At 37.0% G+C, this 16,785-nt stretch overlaps 1 protein-coding gene across 8 annotated transcripts in view; it reads right to left on the bottom strand.

Annotated features, from left to right (window-relative positions):
* TOPBP1 (DNA topoisomerase II binding protein 1) overlaps positions 1 to 16,785 on the bottom strand; it is a 153,593-nt gene that overhangs the window by 3,012 nt on the left and 133,796 nt on the right. For all 8 annotated transcript variants that reach the window (XM_032266254.1, XM_032266190.1, XM_032266200.1 and 5 more), the window contains 8 exons: positions 16,411 to 16,603; positions 14,158 to 14,378; positions 12,826 to 12,992; positions 12,480 to 12,591; positions 9,132 to 9,295; positions 7,759 to 7,896; positions 4,905 to 4,994; positions 4,562 to 4,723 (listed from right to left, as the gene is read on the bottom strand). In XM_032266254.1, coding sequence (XP_032122145.1) covers positions 4,562 to 4,723; positions 4,905 to 4,994; positions 7,759 to 7,896; positions 9,132 to 9,295; positions 12,480 to 12,591; positions 12,826 to 12,992; positions 14,158 to 14,378; positions 16,411 to 16,603 — 1,247 coding nt within the window. The remainder of the gene's footprint in view (positions 1 to 4,561; positions 4,724 to 4,904; positions 4,995 to 7,758; positions 7,897 to 9,131; positions 9,296 to 12,479; positions 12,592 to 12,825; positions 12,993 to 14,157; positions 14,379 to 16,410; positions 16,604 to 16,785) is intronic.

Below are 16,785 nucleotides of genomic sequence, written 5' to 3'. Positions count from 1 at the left end.
ACAGAATTAAAGAGAAAAAAATAGACAATTCCAGTCACCTGGAGATTTTAGTATCATTAATTGATATAACTAAACAAAAAAACACGGAAAATCTGATCAACATTATCAACCACATTGACCTATTTGATATTTTCAGAACACCACACTCAACAACTGCAGAATATAAAATCTTTCACATACATGATATGTTCATTAAGATAGGTGAAGGGGTGATAAAACATGTCTTGATAACTTTAAAAGAATTAAAATCAGAGTACATTCTGTGATTACAATGGAATTCAACGAGCAATCACAAATAAAAAAGATAGAAAAAAATCCTCTTATATTTGGGAACTAAACAACAGACTCCTAAATAAGCCAGTTATAAATGAAAACAAGTTACCAACATCAGGAATAAACTTATTAATTTATTTTTTGAGACAGAGTCTTGCTCTGTTACCCAGGCTGGAGTGCAGTGGCATGATCTCAGCTCACTGCAACCTCTGCCTCCCAGGCTCAAGTGATTCTCCTGCCTCAGCCACCCTAGTAGCTGGGATTACAGGCGTGCACCACCACACCCAGTTAATTTTTTTGTATTTTTAGTAGAGATAGGGTTTCACTATGTTGGCCAGGCTGGTCTCGAATTCCTGACCTCAAGTGATCCACCCGCCTCAGCCTCCCAAAGTGCTGAGATTACAGGCCTGAGCCACCAAGTATGGCCAGGAATAAACTTATTACAATTAAACGGTAATAAGATTATTATGAAGAACTTTATGCCAACAAGTTTGACAAGATTAAATAGATATATTAGAGAATATCAGTTATTAAAAACTGACATATGATGAAACAAAAAATAGGAAAAGCTCTGTATCTAGTAAAGAAAGTTTGTTACAAAAACCATATATAAAGAAAACTCCAGGCTGGGCAATCATGCCTATAATCCTAGTACTTTGGGAGGCTGAGAGGATCGCTTGAGCACAGCATGGTGAAATCCCATCTCTACCAAAAATACAAAAATTAGCCGGGAGTGGTGGTGTACATTTGTAGTCCCAGCTACCTGGGAGGCTGAAGTGGGAGGATTGTTTGAGCCCAGGAGGCGGAGGCTGCAGTGAGCTTAGATCATGCCATTGCACTCCAGCCTGGGTGACAGAGCCAGACTATGCCTCAAAAAAAAAAAAAAAAAGAAAGAAAACTCCAGATCTTCAAACATTCCAAGGAAGAAACAGGCATTTTACACAAACTCTTCTAGAAAACCAAGGGAGTACTTCCTAACTTGTTTATGATGCCAGCAAAACCCTAATACCAAAATATGACAAAAATATTACAAGACATGAGAATTACATACCAATATCCCACCCTGAAAATAGATTTTAAAAATTCTTAAATAAATCTGGTAACATATACAAAGATTAATATGGCATGATCAAGTGGGATTGATACTTATGTGAAACTTAACATTTGCAAATGTATATAATTCGCCATAGTAACGGAATGAAAGAGAAAAACCGTATAACAACTCCAACAGAAGTAGAAAAAAAACATTTAACAAAAGTTAAGCCCAACTGATGATGAAAAAGAAATCTTAGTAAACTAGAAATAAAAGGGCTCTTCCTCAATCTGGAAAATAAATCTATGAAGAACTTATAGCTGGTGAAATACTGAAAATTTTCCACTTAAGACAGGAAATAAAGACAAGGAGGCCCAATCTCACCATTTATATTCAGCAGCGTACTTAAGGTCCTAGCCACAGAAGACAACAACAAGAAATAAAAGGCTTAAGAAAGGAAAAATCTACAAATCTCTTTGTAGATAAAATGATTGCTATGTAGGAAGGCCTAAGGTACTAACTGTATGAAGTAAATTTTATTAAAATCATAGGGTAGCCGGGCGCGGTGGCTCAAGCCTGTAATCCCAGCACTTTGGGAGGCCGAGGCAGGTGGATCACGAGGTCAAGAGATCGAGACCATCCTGGTCAACATGGTGAAACCCCGTCTCTACTAAAAACTACAAAAAATTAGCTGGGCATGGTGGCGCGTGCCTGTAATCCCAGCTACTCAGGAGGCTGAGGCAGGAGAATTGCCTGAACCCAGGAGGCGGAGGTTGCGGTGAGCCGAGATTGCGCCATTGCACTCCAGCCTGGGTAACATGAGCGAAACTCCGTCTCAAAAAAAAAAAAAAAAAAAAAAAAAAAAAAAAAAATCATAGGGTATAAAAGACTGACAGGCCAGGCATGGTGGCTTAGGTCTGTTATCTCAGTACTTTGGGAAGCCAAGGCAGGTGGATTGCTTGAGACCAGCCTGGGCAACCTGGAGAAATTCTGTCTCTACCAAAAAAAAAAAAAAAATTAGTTGGGCATGGTGGCACATGCCTGTAGTACCAGCTACTTGGGAGGCTGGGGTGGGAGGATCTCTTGGGCCTGGGAGGCAGAAGTTGCAGTGAGCCAAGATCACGCCTCTGCACTCCAGCCTGGGCAACAGTGTGAGATCTTGCCTAAAAAAAAAAAAAAAAAAAAAATATATATATATATATATATGAAACAAAAGACACGCAAGTTCTCTTACTGAAAACCACAAGATGTTGCTGAGAGAAATTAAAGAAGACCGAAATAGAGACATTCTGTGTTTATGGAATAGAATGCACAATACTGTAAAAATGCTACCTGTTGATCTATTGAGTCAGTGCAATCCTAATTTTAACCACTCTAGGCCTTTTTTTGGTAGAAACTAACAAGCTCATTCTAAAGTCCATATGGAAATGCAAAGGACATGGAAAACCCAAGTAACCTTGAAAAAGACAACTAAAATTGTAGCCTTACCACTAGCTTCAAAAGTTGCTGTACAGCTACAGTGATCAAGATGCAGTAGTAAAGGCAGCAACAAGTAGATAAGGAAACAGAATAGAGTTCAAAAACAGACTCACAAAAATTTGATCATTTGATTTATCAAGGTGCCAAAGCTTTTGTGGGAAAGAAAAATCTGTTCAACAAATGAACACCTAGATATCTATATAGAAAAAAACCAACCTTAGTCCCTACCTCACAGCATAAAGAAAAATAATCTGTAATACATCCTAGAGCTAAACATAAAAGCTTAAAACAGTAACTTTTTGGAAAAAAAAATTAGAGAACACCCCCCACCCCCTGCCAAAAAAAAAAAAAAAAAAAGCCTGAAAGAAAAGTTCTCAATGTCATTAGTCATCAGGGAAATATAAATTACAAGCTACAATGTGCTCCCACTATAAACCTACCATATGGCTAAAAATCTAATGAGTGTCAACACAATGTTGACAAAAGTATAGAAAACCCGAACGCTTTTACAAATTGAGTATCCCTTATCTGAAGTGTTTAGAATCAGAAGTATTTCAGATTCTGGAATATTTATATTAACTGGTTGATCATCCCAAATCCAGAAATCAGAAATCTGAAATGCTCCAATAAGCACTTCCGTTGAGCATCACATCAGTGCTAAAAAATTTTGGATTTTGTAATAGTTCTTACTTTTGGATTTGGGATGCTCAATCTGTACACTATTGGTGGGATGGGTTAAAATGGAAAAAATCCTTTTGGCAAAAGGCCTGGCAGCTTCTTTAAAAATGAAATATTTACTTATTCTGTTACATAGCAACTCTATCCTATTTACCCAGGAGAAATGAAAAATGTCCATAAAAAAAGCATGTATATTTTTAGTAGCTTTACTAGTAATAGCCAAGATGACAAACAGACCAGGGGTCCATCAACAGGAAAATGAATAAACTATGGTATATTCAGACAAAGAAATACTACTTAGCAATAAAAAGGAATGAACCACTAGTATACACTTTAACGTCAAAGAATCTCAAAAACATCGAGTGAAAATCTTTGAAAAAATAGTGCATACTAATCAGTAGGCCCTCTGTTTTATAACAGCTTCACATTTATGTTTTAGGCATTCTATTAAATCCTCAGCAGTCTCCCAACATAAGCGGCAAAATCACAAAGCAGGTTGACTTTTGACCTCCCCTTATTCCTATACCATTCCATTTGAAATTCTTCATAGGAAGACATTTATGTGTCATGCCCTGCTGATTCCTGATAGCCTTTTGGGCATTCTGGTGTCAGGAAGATTTTTCTCAGCCCATTCAAATTACACAACACAGGCCAATTCTGAATATGAGAGTAGTAAGCCCACCATATGGTAAATGCTTAAATTTACCACAGTTGTCTAACATAGATATTTACCGTATATGAAAGCAAACAGTCAAGAAAACTAAAGGACCTTTGGACAAACGTTTCTCCTTGGACTCCTGGAATCAATTTTTGCTTTCTTTATATTCCAACATTTTAAAGCATATTTTTAAAGCCTTTAGAGGTACCTAGATTTTTATACTCTTCTCATATTTAACTTCCAAGCTAAATGTTTACATAATGTGTTCATTAATATGAAAAATACAAATAGAATAAAAGTGAAAGGGGTTGAATAGAGGAGAATAACAGGCAACTAACATTCTACTAATCATGAGCTGAAGGTTTTGTTGTGCAGTTACTTGGTTATGCATATAAGCATATCTCTGGTAATGAGGTGGTCAAGGATAGAATCTCACAAACCTGCATAAGATAATCAGCAATGTATTCTGTTCTCAAGCAGTACACATTCTGGGCAGCAGCTTCTGCTATATTAACTCCCGAGTCATCTGGTTTCAGTTTATTCAAGTCGGAAAAAAGATGTGTGGCCTCTTTAAATAAAGATACGGAATGACCAGGTAGCACCTAATGAAAAAACAAGCAGTGTCACAATCTACCAGTATTCCAAGGTAGTTCAGCTGTACAGTTCAGCTGTATCATGTGTACTTAAGGATTATTTCAAAAAGTAGAGAAAATGAAGAAGTGTTCATAGCAATCTTGGTTAATTATTTATGTAAAAAGGTCAGTAAATTAATTCAATACAAACCTTTGCTCCTCCTGACTGAAGAAGGCGTTTGAAGCCTGCTTCTCGTGACTGATCCACATGTAAAATAACCTTCCACCCACTAAATGCTCCCTAGAATTAAAAAATAATCTGTGGTGAAATCATTTGGAAAATAACTAACAAAATAATACTGATAATGCACAATTTTATCTGTAGATTTAGTTTTATGTCAATAAATCTTATAAACTTTACTTTTGCCACAGTATAATTATCTCTGGTCAGAACACTGAAATGTGAATCCATGGTATCTGACACATAGTGGGCCATGAAATACCTGAGGAATGAAAAACCATTTAATGATTAGGTAATATTAAAACAAAGCAGCATGATTTATGTTTAATCTTGACTGGTATTTTTTTGTCTTATGATTAATCAAGGGAAGACCTTAAAGCATAGCTTTTTAGGTTAGATGAAGCCTGCATTTCACTTCTCTTAAAAATGTTTGCAAATTGAAAGCAAAATATTTAGGTAGGGAATAACAACAAAAGCCAGTGGAATTAATCTAAAAGGGAGGTACTCATGGCTAATAAGGATTTGGAGATTGAATCAGAGACTTGGAATACAACATGAAAGATTATTTATCTCAGGGGTTCTGATAATGGTTTGGCTGTGTCCCCACTCAAAATCTCACCTTGAATTGTAATCAGAATTATAATCACCATGTGTTGGGAGAGGGACCTCGTAGGTGTTCAGATTGTTGGGGCGATCCCCCCATGCTGTTCTCATGAGATCTGATGGTTTTATAAGGAGTTTTTCCCCACTTTGCTCTGCACTTCTCTCTCCTGCCACCATGTGAAGGACGTGTTTGTGCTTCCCGTTCCACCATGACTTTTAAGTTTCCTGAGGCCTCCCTAGTCACGTTGAACTGTGAGTCAATTAAACCTCTTTTCTTTATAAACTGCCCAGTCTCTGGTGTTTCTTTATAGCGGCATGAGAATGAACTAAGACAATTAACCATGGATCTGTTTGGCAGTCTGGTCATTAGACTCCTCTCGGTAATAGCTGTACAGAGACATAATTCCCAAACCATATGGGTGATTTTGAGAAAAATGTCAAAAATAAAGGATTACAAAAGGAAGCCATTTTATTGAAAGTTATCAAAATATTAAAAACAAATTTGTAATGTAATTATAGATATGCTTTACATTAGTACATTAAATCATATGACCTAGTGGTGGATCTAATAACTACTGTCGTTTCAAAGTAGCAGACAATAACTAATATGGCTTCCAGTGCTTTGATGAAACCTCAGACATACGGCCTTCTGGCCTACTGTCTATGGTTTCATATTGTGGGAGGATTCACTGTATCCTTGGGATTGCAGCTCTGTTTGCTGTGGTTGAACCAAAACAGAAAGGATATGCAGATTTCTACAAAGTTATGATTCCACAAAAGATTCTGAGATGAAGAGTGCTATTATGTTTCAGAGTACAAAGTGATTTTGGAATATAAATAATTTCTTTGGACTGAATTATTATTTTTCTTTTTTGAGACGGACTCTTGCTCTGTCACCAGGTTGGAGTACAGTGGCATAATCTAGGCTCACTGCAACCTCTGACTCCCGAGTTTAAGCAATTCTCCTGCCTCAACCTCCCGAGTAGCTGGGACTACAGGCACACGCCACCACATCCGGCTAATTTTTGTATTTTTAGTAGAGAGAGGTTTCACGATGTTGGCCAGGATGGTCTCAATCTCTTGACCTTGTAATCTGTCCACCTCGGCCTCCCAAAGTGCTGGGATTACAGGCGTGAGCCACGGTGCCTGGCTTGGACTGAATTAATACATAGAAGTTTGCAATTGACTTGTGTTCCTGAACTATAAAACATGAACATGTGGCCTAAGTAACAGTTTCTCTTGATAAATAAACAGTTAACAAATAATATAAATAATTAAAGTTCTGATGAACACAAACAGTATTTCAAGATGCTTACAATTATAATGCAAAACAAAAACATCTGATTTCTGTTAGTGCAGTTACCAGTATAGTTGATAGTGTTGTGATTTGTTGCTTAGAACTTTAATTAAAGGAAGTGCTAGTTTACTCAAAGCATGATGTAGGCTGATTAAAATTAAAAAAAAAATAAAGGTATGGGGAAGCACATAATTTTAATAACATTTACATTTTTTGTTTTTTTTTTTTTATTTGAGATGGAGTTTCGCTCTTGTTGCCCGGGCTGGAGTGCAATGGCACAATCTTAGCTCACCGCAACCTCCGCCTCCCCGGTTCAAGTGATTCTCTTGCCTCAGCCTCCTGTGTAGCTGGGATTACAAGTATGTGCGCCACCATACCAGGCTAATTTTGTATTTTTAGTAGAGATGGGCGTTTCACCATGTAGACCAGGCTGGTCTTGGCCTCTAGAACTCAGGTGATCCACCTGCCTTGGCCTCTCAAAGTGCTGGGATTACAGGCATGACCCACCGCGCCCAACTTGGGAAGTGCTAATTTTCAATTAGAGGTTAGTAAAAATAAGAAGGTATTTTTCTCCCCATGTGTACATGGCCTTCCTAGGGCTGATCTACAAATTCCTTTGAGAGTCTGTGAATTCAGGTCAAGAACACCTGGCATTAGATGCTGAAAAGATTCTTTGAAAGAAATGCAATATGGGCCACATTTTACGTAAATACATTATTTTTTTAAAAGACATCAAAATTATACATATATATATATATGTATCTTAAAGTCAAACACAATTAAAAGAACCAGGAACTGAAAGTAAGCTCAATTCAGAATGCCCAAACTAAGCATATCAAAGGATAAAAGACAAGTAGAATCATTATTTCCTCAAGCACATTCTCTTGCTATTTTTATTACCTATATAATTATATATGTTAATACCTCAACAATGCCAGATTCTTGTCTTTGCTGGATTTTTTTTCTCCATCTCATTGCTGCAAGTGCTAGTCTTCGTTGCTGTACATTGATTCCAGTCAAAACATCAAGTATGGAACTACTTCCCCATTCATAGTCTTCTTCCTAGAGAATTTGTCCAACAAACTTGAGTTGCTACAGTTTGGGGAGCCACAGTGCAACATACAGGGCTCCTCAAGGAGCTCAAAGTCTAATAACGGCTAAAGCTCTACATTTAATTGTTGTAAATACAGAGAAAACTAAGTAAATACTGTTTTGTGAGCATGGAAGAAATGTAGATTAATTTAGTTTCAAGTAAGAGTCAGGTATATTTGGCTTTTAATTAGAAATCAGAAAAACATCACATACATTTTTAAGAAACAAAACGATAGCTATATCTTGGCAACTGGTAATATTCAGATGAACAAATTTCACCTGCTGTAAGACTAACTTCATAGAAGGACAGAGTCTCAGAGGAGGTAAGTACTGACAACTTGATTATTGGTCTATAGAAGAGATCCCTAAGGGATCCTGACAGGAAGCTTCAAAAACTACATAGTGGGATATTACTGTGATGACAAGTTAGAAACCAAAATACTTCAAGTAATTAGTTTAATAGGCTAGTAGTAAAGATCAAAGCTTACAATGAGATAATTTTGAAACTTTCTCAGTAAGAAAATTATTTCAATTAAAAACAACACTGACATTCAAATTAAATGATTTAAAAAGTGATTAAAAATGAATCTGGCTCTGTGATCTCTAGTTTTGTTGTTGTTTGGCTTTGTTATTAAAAAGTTGGTATATTCCAACTGGCCATATTTGGTTATTTCAATTACATGAGCAGTCAGCATATGTGATGGAATCTGAGATTTACTTTTTAAAGTAAATAAATTTGTTTGTTTATTTATTTAGAGACTGGATCTTGATTTGACCTCCTGGGCTCAAGCAATCCTCCCACTTCAGCCTCCTAGGTAGCTGGAACTACAGGTGGGAACCACCATGCCCAGCTAATTACTTTTATTTTCTGTAGAAATGGGGTCTCATTATATCGCCCAGGCTGGAGTGCAATGGTGTGATCTCGGCTCACTGCAGCCTCTGCCTCCCAGGTTCAGGTGATTCTCCTGCCTCATCCTCCCGAGTAGCTGAGATTACAGGTGCTCACCACCACCCCTGGCTAACTTTTGGTATTTTTAGTAGAGACGGGGTTTCACCATGTTGGCCAGGCAGGTCTCAAATTTCTGACCTCAGGTGATTCACCCACCTTGGCCTCCCAAAGTGCTAAGATTACAGGTGTTGGCCATCATGCCCAGCAGACACTTACTCTTAAAGAAAAATAAACTTCCGCAAATCTGAATACACACCTGCACAAAGTGTCCCGCAGTCCTGCATGCTTCAAGGTAGGAGCGATGAAGCACCCACTTCCCAGCTGCCACAGAGCCCAAATACTTCTCATTTCGAAGTGGATGTCCCACAACAATGTGTGTACAGCTGGGATCAAAGCACTGCTTTTCTATCACCAATCCACCTTAAATAGAGGAAAAACTGGTTGTACTTTATTGATTCTCAACTTCTTTCTATGAAAAATGTAATCTCAGCTATGCATAGAAATTGTCTATACATAAAATGTCCCAAACCATATAAACCAAAAAACCTTGACTTAGAATTTTACTTTATATACATAAGTATTAATGTTTATTATAAACATTTTAAATACAAAAGTAAATAAAACAGTAAAATGAACCCCTACACAAACACTGGCTAACTATATTCTAAAATTATCAAAATTTTGCAACCCTTTTTTTTGCTTTACTACTGTATTCTGTTTTTATTTTTTTGAGACAGGGTCTCAAACTGAAGTACACTGGCACAATCCTGGCTTACCACCACCTCTGGCTCAAGTGATTCTCCTGCCTCAGCCTCCTGAATAGCTGGGATTAAAGGCACATACCAGCCGGCTAATTTTTCTATTTTTAGTAGAGATGGGGTTTCACCATGTTGGCCAGGGTGGTCTTGAACTCCTGACCTCAAATGATCCACTTGCCCTGGCCTCCCAAAGTGCTGGGATTACAGGTATGAGCCACCATGCCCGGCCCTGCTTAACTATTTTAAAGCAAATTCTAGATACACGTTACTAGCCCCTAAATATTTCAGTATATATCTCTAAAATATATGGAAATTTTCTTAAACCATAATGCCATGATCAGATCTAATATAATTAACAAGGATTCTTTGCTGTCTCAATACTAAATCTTTGTTCAATTTTTCCTGTTTGTCTGCACTTGGATTGTTATAATTAGGATACAAAAAGAAACAATATAAATATGAGTCGCACACTGTAGTTAGTTATGTTTCTTATGTCTCAACTACCAAAGCAGTTTTCAAGCACTGAATATGGGTAACCAGGGAGATGGAAGTAAAATAGGGGCATTTGTAGACTTTAAAACAGGAGGAAATTTTTTGTGAGTGGAAACGAGGTCAGCAGACCAACACAGAGGCTTGGGAAGAACACACACACAGATAAATAAGAGATGAAGCAGCAGGTAGGAAAAAGCAGTAACTGAACCTCTTCTCGGATGTAAATGTATGAAGCCTGACTTTGAGGCAAAAAGGCTTAAGTAAATATAAGCTTATGTAAAGCATGGCTGTTACATTTTAGAGGTTAACTTGACTACTGGTTCGGCAGAATTAGTTATATCAAGGACTTTCTAAGATTTTAACGAAACATTCAAACTCATAATTTAAGATGCCTCTAATAAGAATAGCAGCAACACTTTTTGAACATTTACTGTAAACCAGAAACTATTAAAAGTGCTCTAGATTACAACTCGATTAATTCTCACAACCATATGAAGGAAGGTTACCATTATTTGCATTTATGCCATGAAAACCAGTAACTTACTCAGGATCACATAGTGACAGAAGAACAAGAAGGTAAAATTCCTTATTAATATAATAAATATCTTCCAATTCTATATAACAAACTTATTCTGTGACCCAGATAACATAATAGACTGATTTATCAACTGGCTACAGTTGCTTCATTTATAAAATGAGGGGCTGGGCATGATATCTATTGTAATGTCTCTTTGCATTCTAATATTAGAAAACCTCTAGAGTTGCAAACTCCCAATTCCAGAATAATCTGTACTCATCCGCCTCTGCTCCCTGCCCTCTTCTAGATCAGTTCTCTGCTAACTGCTATCACTCTTGCCCAAAGTTTGCAGAGATGGAAAAATCTATAGGAGACAGACACTTGAAGCCTTTCATTTTCATGAGTTCTGGGTAAAACTTAGCAATTCTGACTTATAACCTCATCTAAGTTATCAGGCAACTGGGAAACAATGTGTTTTATATGAGTACAAAGTTTCTAAGAAGAAAGAGTTTTTCCAAGTATACAACTGTATTTGACATATATTTTTTCTTTTTTTAAAAAATGCATATCATAGTTCTCCACATTCTTAAAAAGATAGCACTAAATAACATTTAATCTTTTCCTAATGATTCAGGGCCACTATTAAAAACCATTATTTTGGCCAGGTGTGGTGGCTTATACCTGTAATCCCAGCATTTTGGGAGACTGAGGCGGGCCTGATAAGTGAAGACACGATAAGTGAAAGTTCACTTCACTTGTTACTTTTTACTTTTTATTTTTGAGATGGGGCCTCACTATGTTGCCTACGCTTGTCTTGAACTCCTGGTTCAAGCGACCCCTCCTACCTCAGCCTCCCAGAGTCTGGGATTACAGGCAAGAGTCACTGCACCCAGCCTCTTTTTAGTTTTTAAAATGCAGCTACTAGAAAATTTAAAATGACATATGTGGCTCACATTCTATTTCTATTGGACGATGCTGCTATAGCATACCAGACTGCTCTTTTACTATGCTGCTTCTAGAATGATGTCAGGTGGAAAGCCTGACAACCAGTGGAAAAAGAATAAATAAAAATAAGAAAAAAAAATTAAAAATAAAGAATAATGTTACACAAGAAGGAGCTCTTTTTCATTGAATTTCTTTCTTTTCTTTTTTTTTGAGATGGAGTCTTGCTCTGTTGCCCAGGCTGGAGTGCAGTGGCACAATCTTGGCTCACTGCAACCTCTGCCTCCCAGGTTCAAGTGATTCTCCAGCCTCAGCCTCCCAAGTAGCTGGGATTACAGGTGTGTAATTTTTTGTATTTTTAGTAGAGATGGGTTTTACTATGTTGGCCAGCCTAGTCTCGAACTCCTGACCTCAAGTGATCCTGCCAGCCTTGGCCTCCCAAAGTGCTGAGATTACAGGCGTGAACCACCATGCCTGGCCTCCACACTGAATTTCTAACTGGAAAACAACAATAACAACAAAACAACAACAAAACAACAACAACAAAAAAAGAAAAAGCTCCTCTCTAGATACTATTAACCTTTCCAGTTCATTAAAATGTGGTTTTATTTATATAGTAAGTTTTCACAGCTTCATTAGTGAACGAATAGTCAAACAGCACAGAAGATGCTTAAACCTCAACTGTTAGATTCCATTTAAATTTTAAATCCCATGACCTATTGACTTTAGAGCTTTTTAAAATCAAAGTTCCAATGCTGGCTCAATGTACAGCCTTAGACAAGTTACCCATGGTCTTTTCCTTTACTTCTAGACTTTACAAATAATATTGACAACATTTGACTTCCAAATATGGTTATTATATGGGACATTTTTGATGTAAGTAAAATACTGTTACCTAGTTTTTCAATCAGATGACAATAGTCAATACGTTCTTGAGGATTCAGAGACGATAACTGGAATATGTACTGTTTTTTCAATTCTTCATGAGTATCCTCTATTGTTATAATCTGGAATGAAAGTTTTATTTTAGAAAAAATCAACATTAAAAGCCATCAGATACACAGTTCTTTTATAGTGGCATTTTACTCAGTCTTCTAAGTTATCAAATATACAAATAATAATACAATGCAAAAAATATACTTTTCAACATTTGATGAAGCCTTGATATTGATATCAATAAATTTCTAATACAGCATAAGAGCATTATCCAAAAGCTGTATCACCATCAAGGATCAACAAACCTTTTCTCTAGGGTGTGGAGCCACAGGGGGGTTGGCGAGCGGAAAGGCAATACTGGGGGCTTGAGGTGTAGGGATCAGGTGGCTGTCTTTTATGGGAGTTTCCAGTTCTTCAGTGATCAGGTGTTTCGGGGCTTCCGTCACACGTATGTTTCCAGGATCACAGACGGCTGAGGACAATAAAATGCTGCAGTGTGACAGTATCCAAATATGACTAAAAACAAATTCTAGGAAATATTCTCATCTGTCTTAGCCAAGATGAAATTAAGCACAAACTCTGGAATGTAAACAGTATGTGGAAAAAAGTATCCTATCTCCAGAACTTATAAATAAATGCATCCCATCTGCCTGTGGCAATACAATAGTAAGGAAAAAAATAATGCAATTAAACATTGAAGGGAGCAAATGTGTTATCTGTGGGCTTCTCCCAACACTTTCCTTAATTAGCAAGTTTTCATTAAGTGTAACTCAAATTTGTAAAATGAGCACAATTCTACACTTGCAGAAAAGCAGAAGCAGAGATAAATCTATATATCTAATGTAGGAAGGTATTCATGCGATGTGAAAAGGAAGAAAAAAGATGAGAGACAGGAAACATTTTGTTTTCAAGGTAAAGCTCAAGGAAGAAAAAAAAATAGCAGAATTCAGAAAGAAACTCATACAATCCAAAGAACAAATATAGGTATACGCTAGGCAGAATTCAGAAGACTTAAATGAAAACAAGATAGGCAGGAAAACCAAGCATCCATTCCACAAATACAAAAAGGCCTAGAAGAACAATGGTAAACATCATGTCTAGAAAAAAATGCCCAATTCTAAATTTCCAAATTTAAGAATGAATTTTTTTTTTTTTCTTTTGAGACGGAGTCTTGCTCTGTCACCAGGTTATCGTGCAGTGGTGCGATCTTGGCTCACTGCAACCCCCTACTCCCTGGTTCAAGGAATTCTCCTGCCTCAGCCTTCAGAGTAGCTGGGATTACAGGCCTGCACCACCACACCCAGCTAATTTTTGTATTTTTAGGAGAGATGGGGTTTCACCGTGTTGGCCAGGATGGTCTCCAACTCCTGACCTCATGATCTGCCAGCTTCAGCTTCCCAAAGTGCTGGGATTACAGGCATAAGCCACCGCACTCGGCCGAAAATGTTTTTCAATTTACTGATGAAGTACCTCAATTTACAAGTTATTTTTCTGACTCAAGTTTAAACCAAAACCAGAAATATTTACTAAGTTTTTTGTTTGCATATTCAGTTCAGAGAACTACAACATGCTCATCTGTTTGTTTTTAAGAGGTCAACATGTACTTAATATAAATACAAAGATTTCTTTCTTGTTACCTTGTTTAGCAATTTCTGAATCAGGTAAAGGCTTTTGAAAAGGAGGATCCTCCAAGTTTTGAATGTCAACCTGAAGCTCAGAGTATTGTGTGGGACAACTAGGCCACTGCAAATTGCTGGCAAGCCTTGCTCTCTCCTCCCTTGCTGTAGGGTCATCCCAAATGATCTGTTCATTTTGGGAGGGTTCCGTGTTGACATCAGGTATTGTTTGACGAGACTGCCTGAGGAATAAAAGTGACAGTTTTAAATAAACAGCAATAACAAATCCAAACTCATTAAATCCATAAGTTAGACCATAAAAGTTGTGGTTCACCTTTATATGCCCATCATCTAGTATAAAGCAAGCATTAAAAATATTAAATAAATGAACCTAGGGACATTTAAAAAAAAAAAAAAAGGTTTAATTAAGGTTTCTTCCAGAAAGTTAATCTGTTTTAGCTAGAAACACATATTTTAACTAAATGTCTATAGAATTAAAACTTCAAAGGATAAATTCAACACTGTTAAGAAATTCTTTAAAAATACTAAAATAAGCTGGGCTTGGCGGCTCACACCTGTACTTCCAGCACTTTGGAAGGCTGAGGCGGGTGGATCACCTGAGGTTGGGAGTTCGAGACAAGCCTCACCAACATGGAGAAACCCAGTCTCTACTAAAAATACAAAAAAAAAAAAAAAAAAAATGTCTGGGCATGGTGGTGCATGCCTGTAATATCAGCTACTCAAGAGGCTGGGGCAGGAGAATCACTTCAACCTGGGAGGCGGAGGTTGCAGTGAACCGAGATCATGCCATTGCACTCCAGCCTGAGCAAAAAGAGAGAAACTCTCTGTCTCAAAAAAAGGAAAAAAAAAAAACCCCTAAAATAATTGCTACATTTTAAAATGGGATTTTCTTTAATTATACAGGTTAGGGAAACAGGGTAATGTTTCCAACACTATGGTTACTTTACTTAACAGTAGTTGTATTTTTTAATTACTTGAAATTATAAGCACTATGATTATGTGGGAGGCTTACTGTAAAGGCTGCCTTCTCAGAAGGGCCTTGTGGCCATTGGTAACCACTTTCCAGAGTCTATGACAGAACAGCCATATACTGAATTACAGGGAAGTGCATTTTATGGTGCAATCGTAATGATTCCACTTGACAGTAAACAGAAGTCCTATGATTTTCTTTATTTTCACGCATTCATTCTTGGTAAAAATAATTTACCATAAATAAAACTTACACTGTGGAGAAGGAAAAAAAAAAAAACAAAAACCCACAAAATAATTTACCAAAGCTGATGGTATCCTCAAAGAGTTACTTTGCCTCAAAAATAAATAAGATAGCTTTTTATGTTCAGAGTATATTTATTTACTCTGACTTGGTACAGGATGTAGGTTCTCTATAATGATAAAACATGATCTGAAGCATATTAAACAAAAAGCTACTTTACTCAGTACTGAGATAAAGAACTGCCTCATGTAATACAGTTAGCATAAGATAAATGCAAGGTTCAATTAGTCTATTGAAAGTACAAGTCCCATAATACTTATCACACAATTACAGAGCTTTTTCTTCTATCAGGAAAAAGATGAAGTAACGCAACTCACTGTAAGTCACATCACACTAAAAACTGTAATCGCCTTTCCTAGAAGATAAATTTTACAAGGAGAATACAAAACACACGCAAAATTCCAATAAAAAATAACTTTAAAATTTTATATACTGCATTGGAAAAACAGTCTGAAAGAAATATATATATGTGTACTTGCTGTTTAATACAAATACTATCAAATACTAATACTAAAGAGCAGAGAGAGCTGCCCACTGAATCCATTTCAAATGAGGCCAATTAGACCTTAAAATAATTTCTTTCTCAATGGAGGTAATAAAAAGTACCAATCATGCCTCACTGTGAAGCAGGTGCTGCTATAAGACAAACCTCCATGTCTGCTGCCACCTTCGAGTAAGAAGTCTAGAACTGCTGGGAGCAAGGAGCAGAAGGACAAGCTAGAAAGGAAAATATAGTCAGCAGAGAGCCAAAGGCAATAGATAATACTAGAATATAACATTTATCGTTTGGGCTAAATAAGGCCTAGGTGTATAACCCCTTCACTAGTCTTGATATTTTATATTTCTTTTACTGCATATTGGGGGGGAAAAAAGCTAAATTAGGCCAAACTCATGGAACTGAGTCAGCAGCAGGTACCTAATAAGGGACTACCTTTCTCTCAAGTCATCTAGTCTTTCTGCCATCAATGACAGGTACACACCTCAGTGCCTCTAGGACTCTACTTCGTCCACTGCGAGCAGAGCGAGTGCTGTCAGGGGTTGAAGATGCACTGTTACAGCCACTTCTTGAAAGAGAAGTCCTCTGCCCTTGGTGTTTCACTATGGATGTTGCAGACATTATCTCCTGTAACTGCTTCTGAAAGTTCTCTCTCATCTCTAAGGTCTGTGTCAGAACTTGAAACAAACACAAATACACCATTCAAGGTAAGTTTCTCTCTCGCTTTTTCAAACCACATCTTACATTAACTATTTTGTTTAGACTTGGTTGAACACAAACTTATTGACTTGACATTTACTGAATACTAACTACAGACCACAGTTATGTACTAAGACTATGAATACTGTAGAACATAAAA

Source organism: Sapajus apella, unplaced genomic scaffold (assembly GCF_009761245.1).
Source record: "Sapajus apella isolate SASKATOON/1434 unplaced genomic scaffold, GSC_monkey_1.0 scaffold4, whole genome shotgun sequence".
Classification (NCBI taxonomy): domain Eukaryota; kingdom Metazoa; phylum Chordata; class Mammalia; order Primates; family Cebidae; genus Sapajus; species Sapajus apella.
This window is presented reverse-complemented; position numbering and strand designations above follow the sequence as displayed.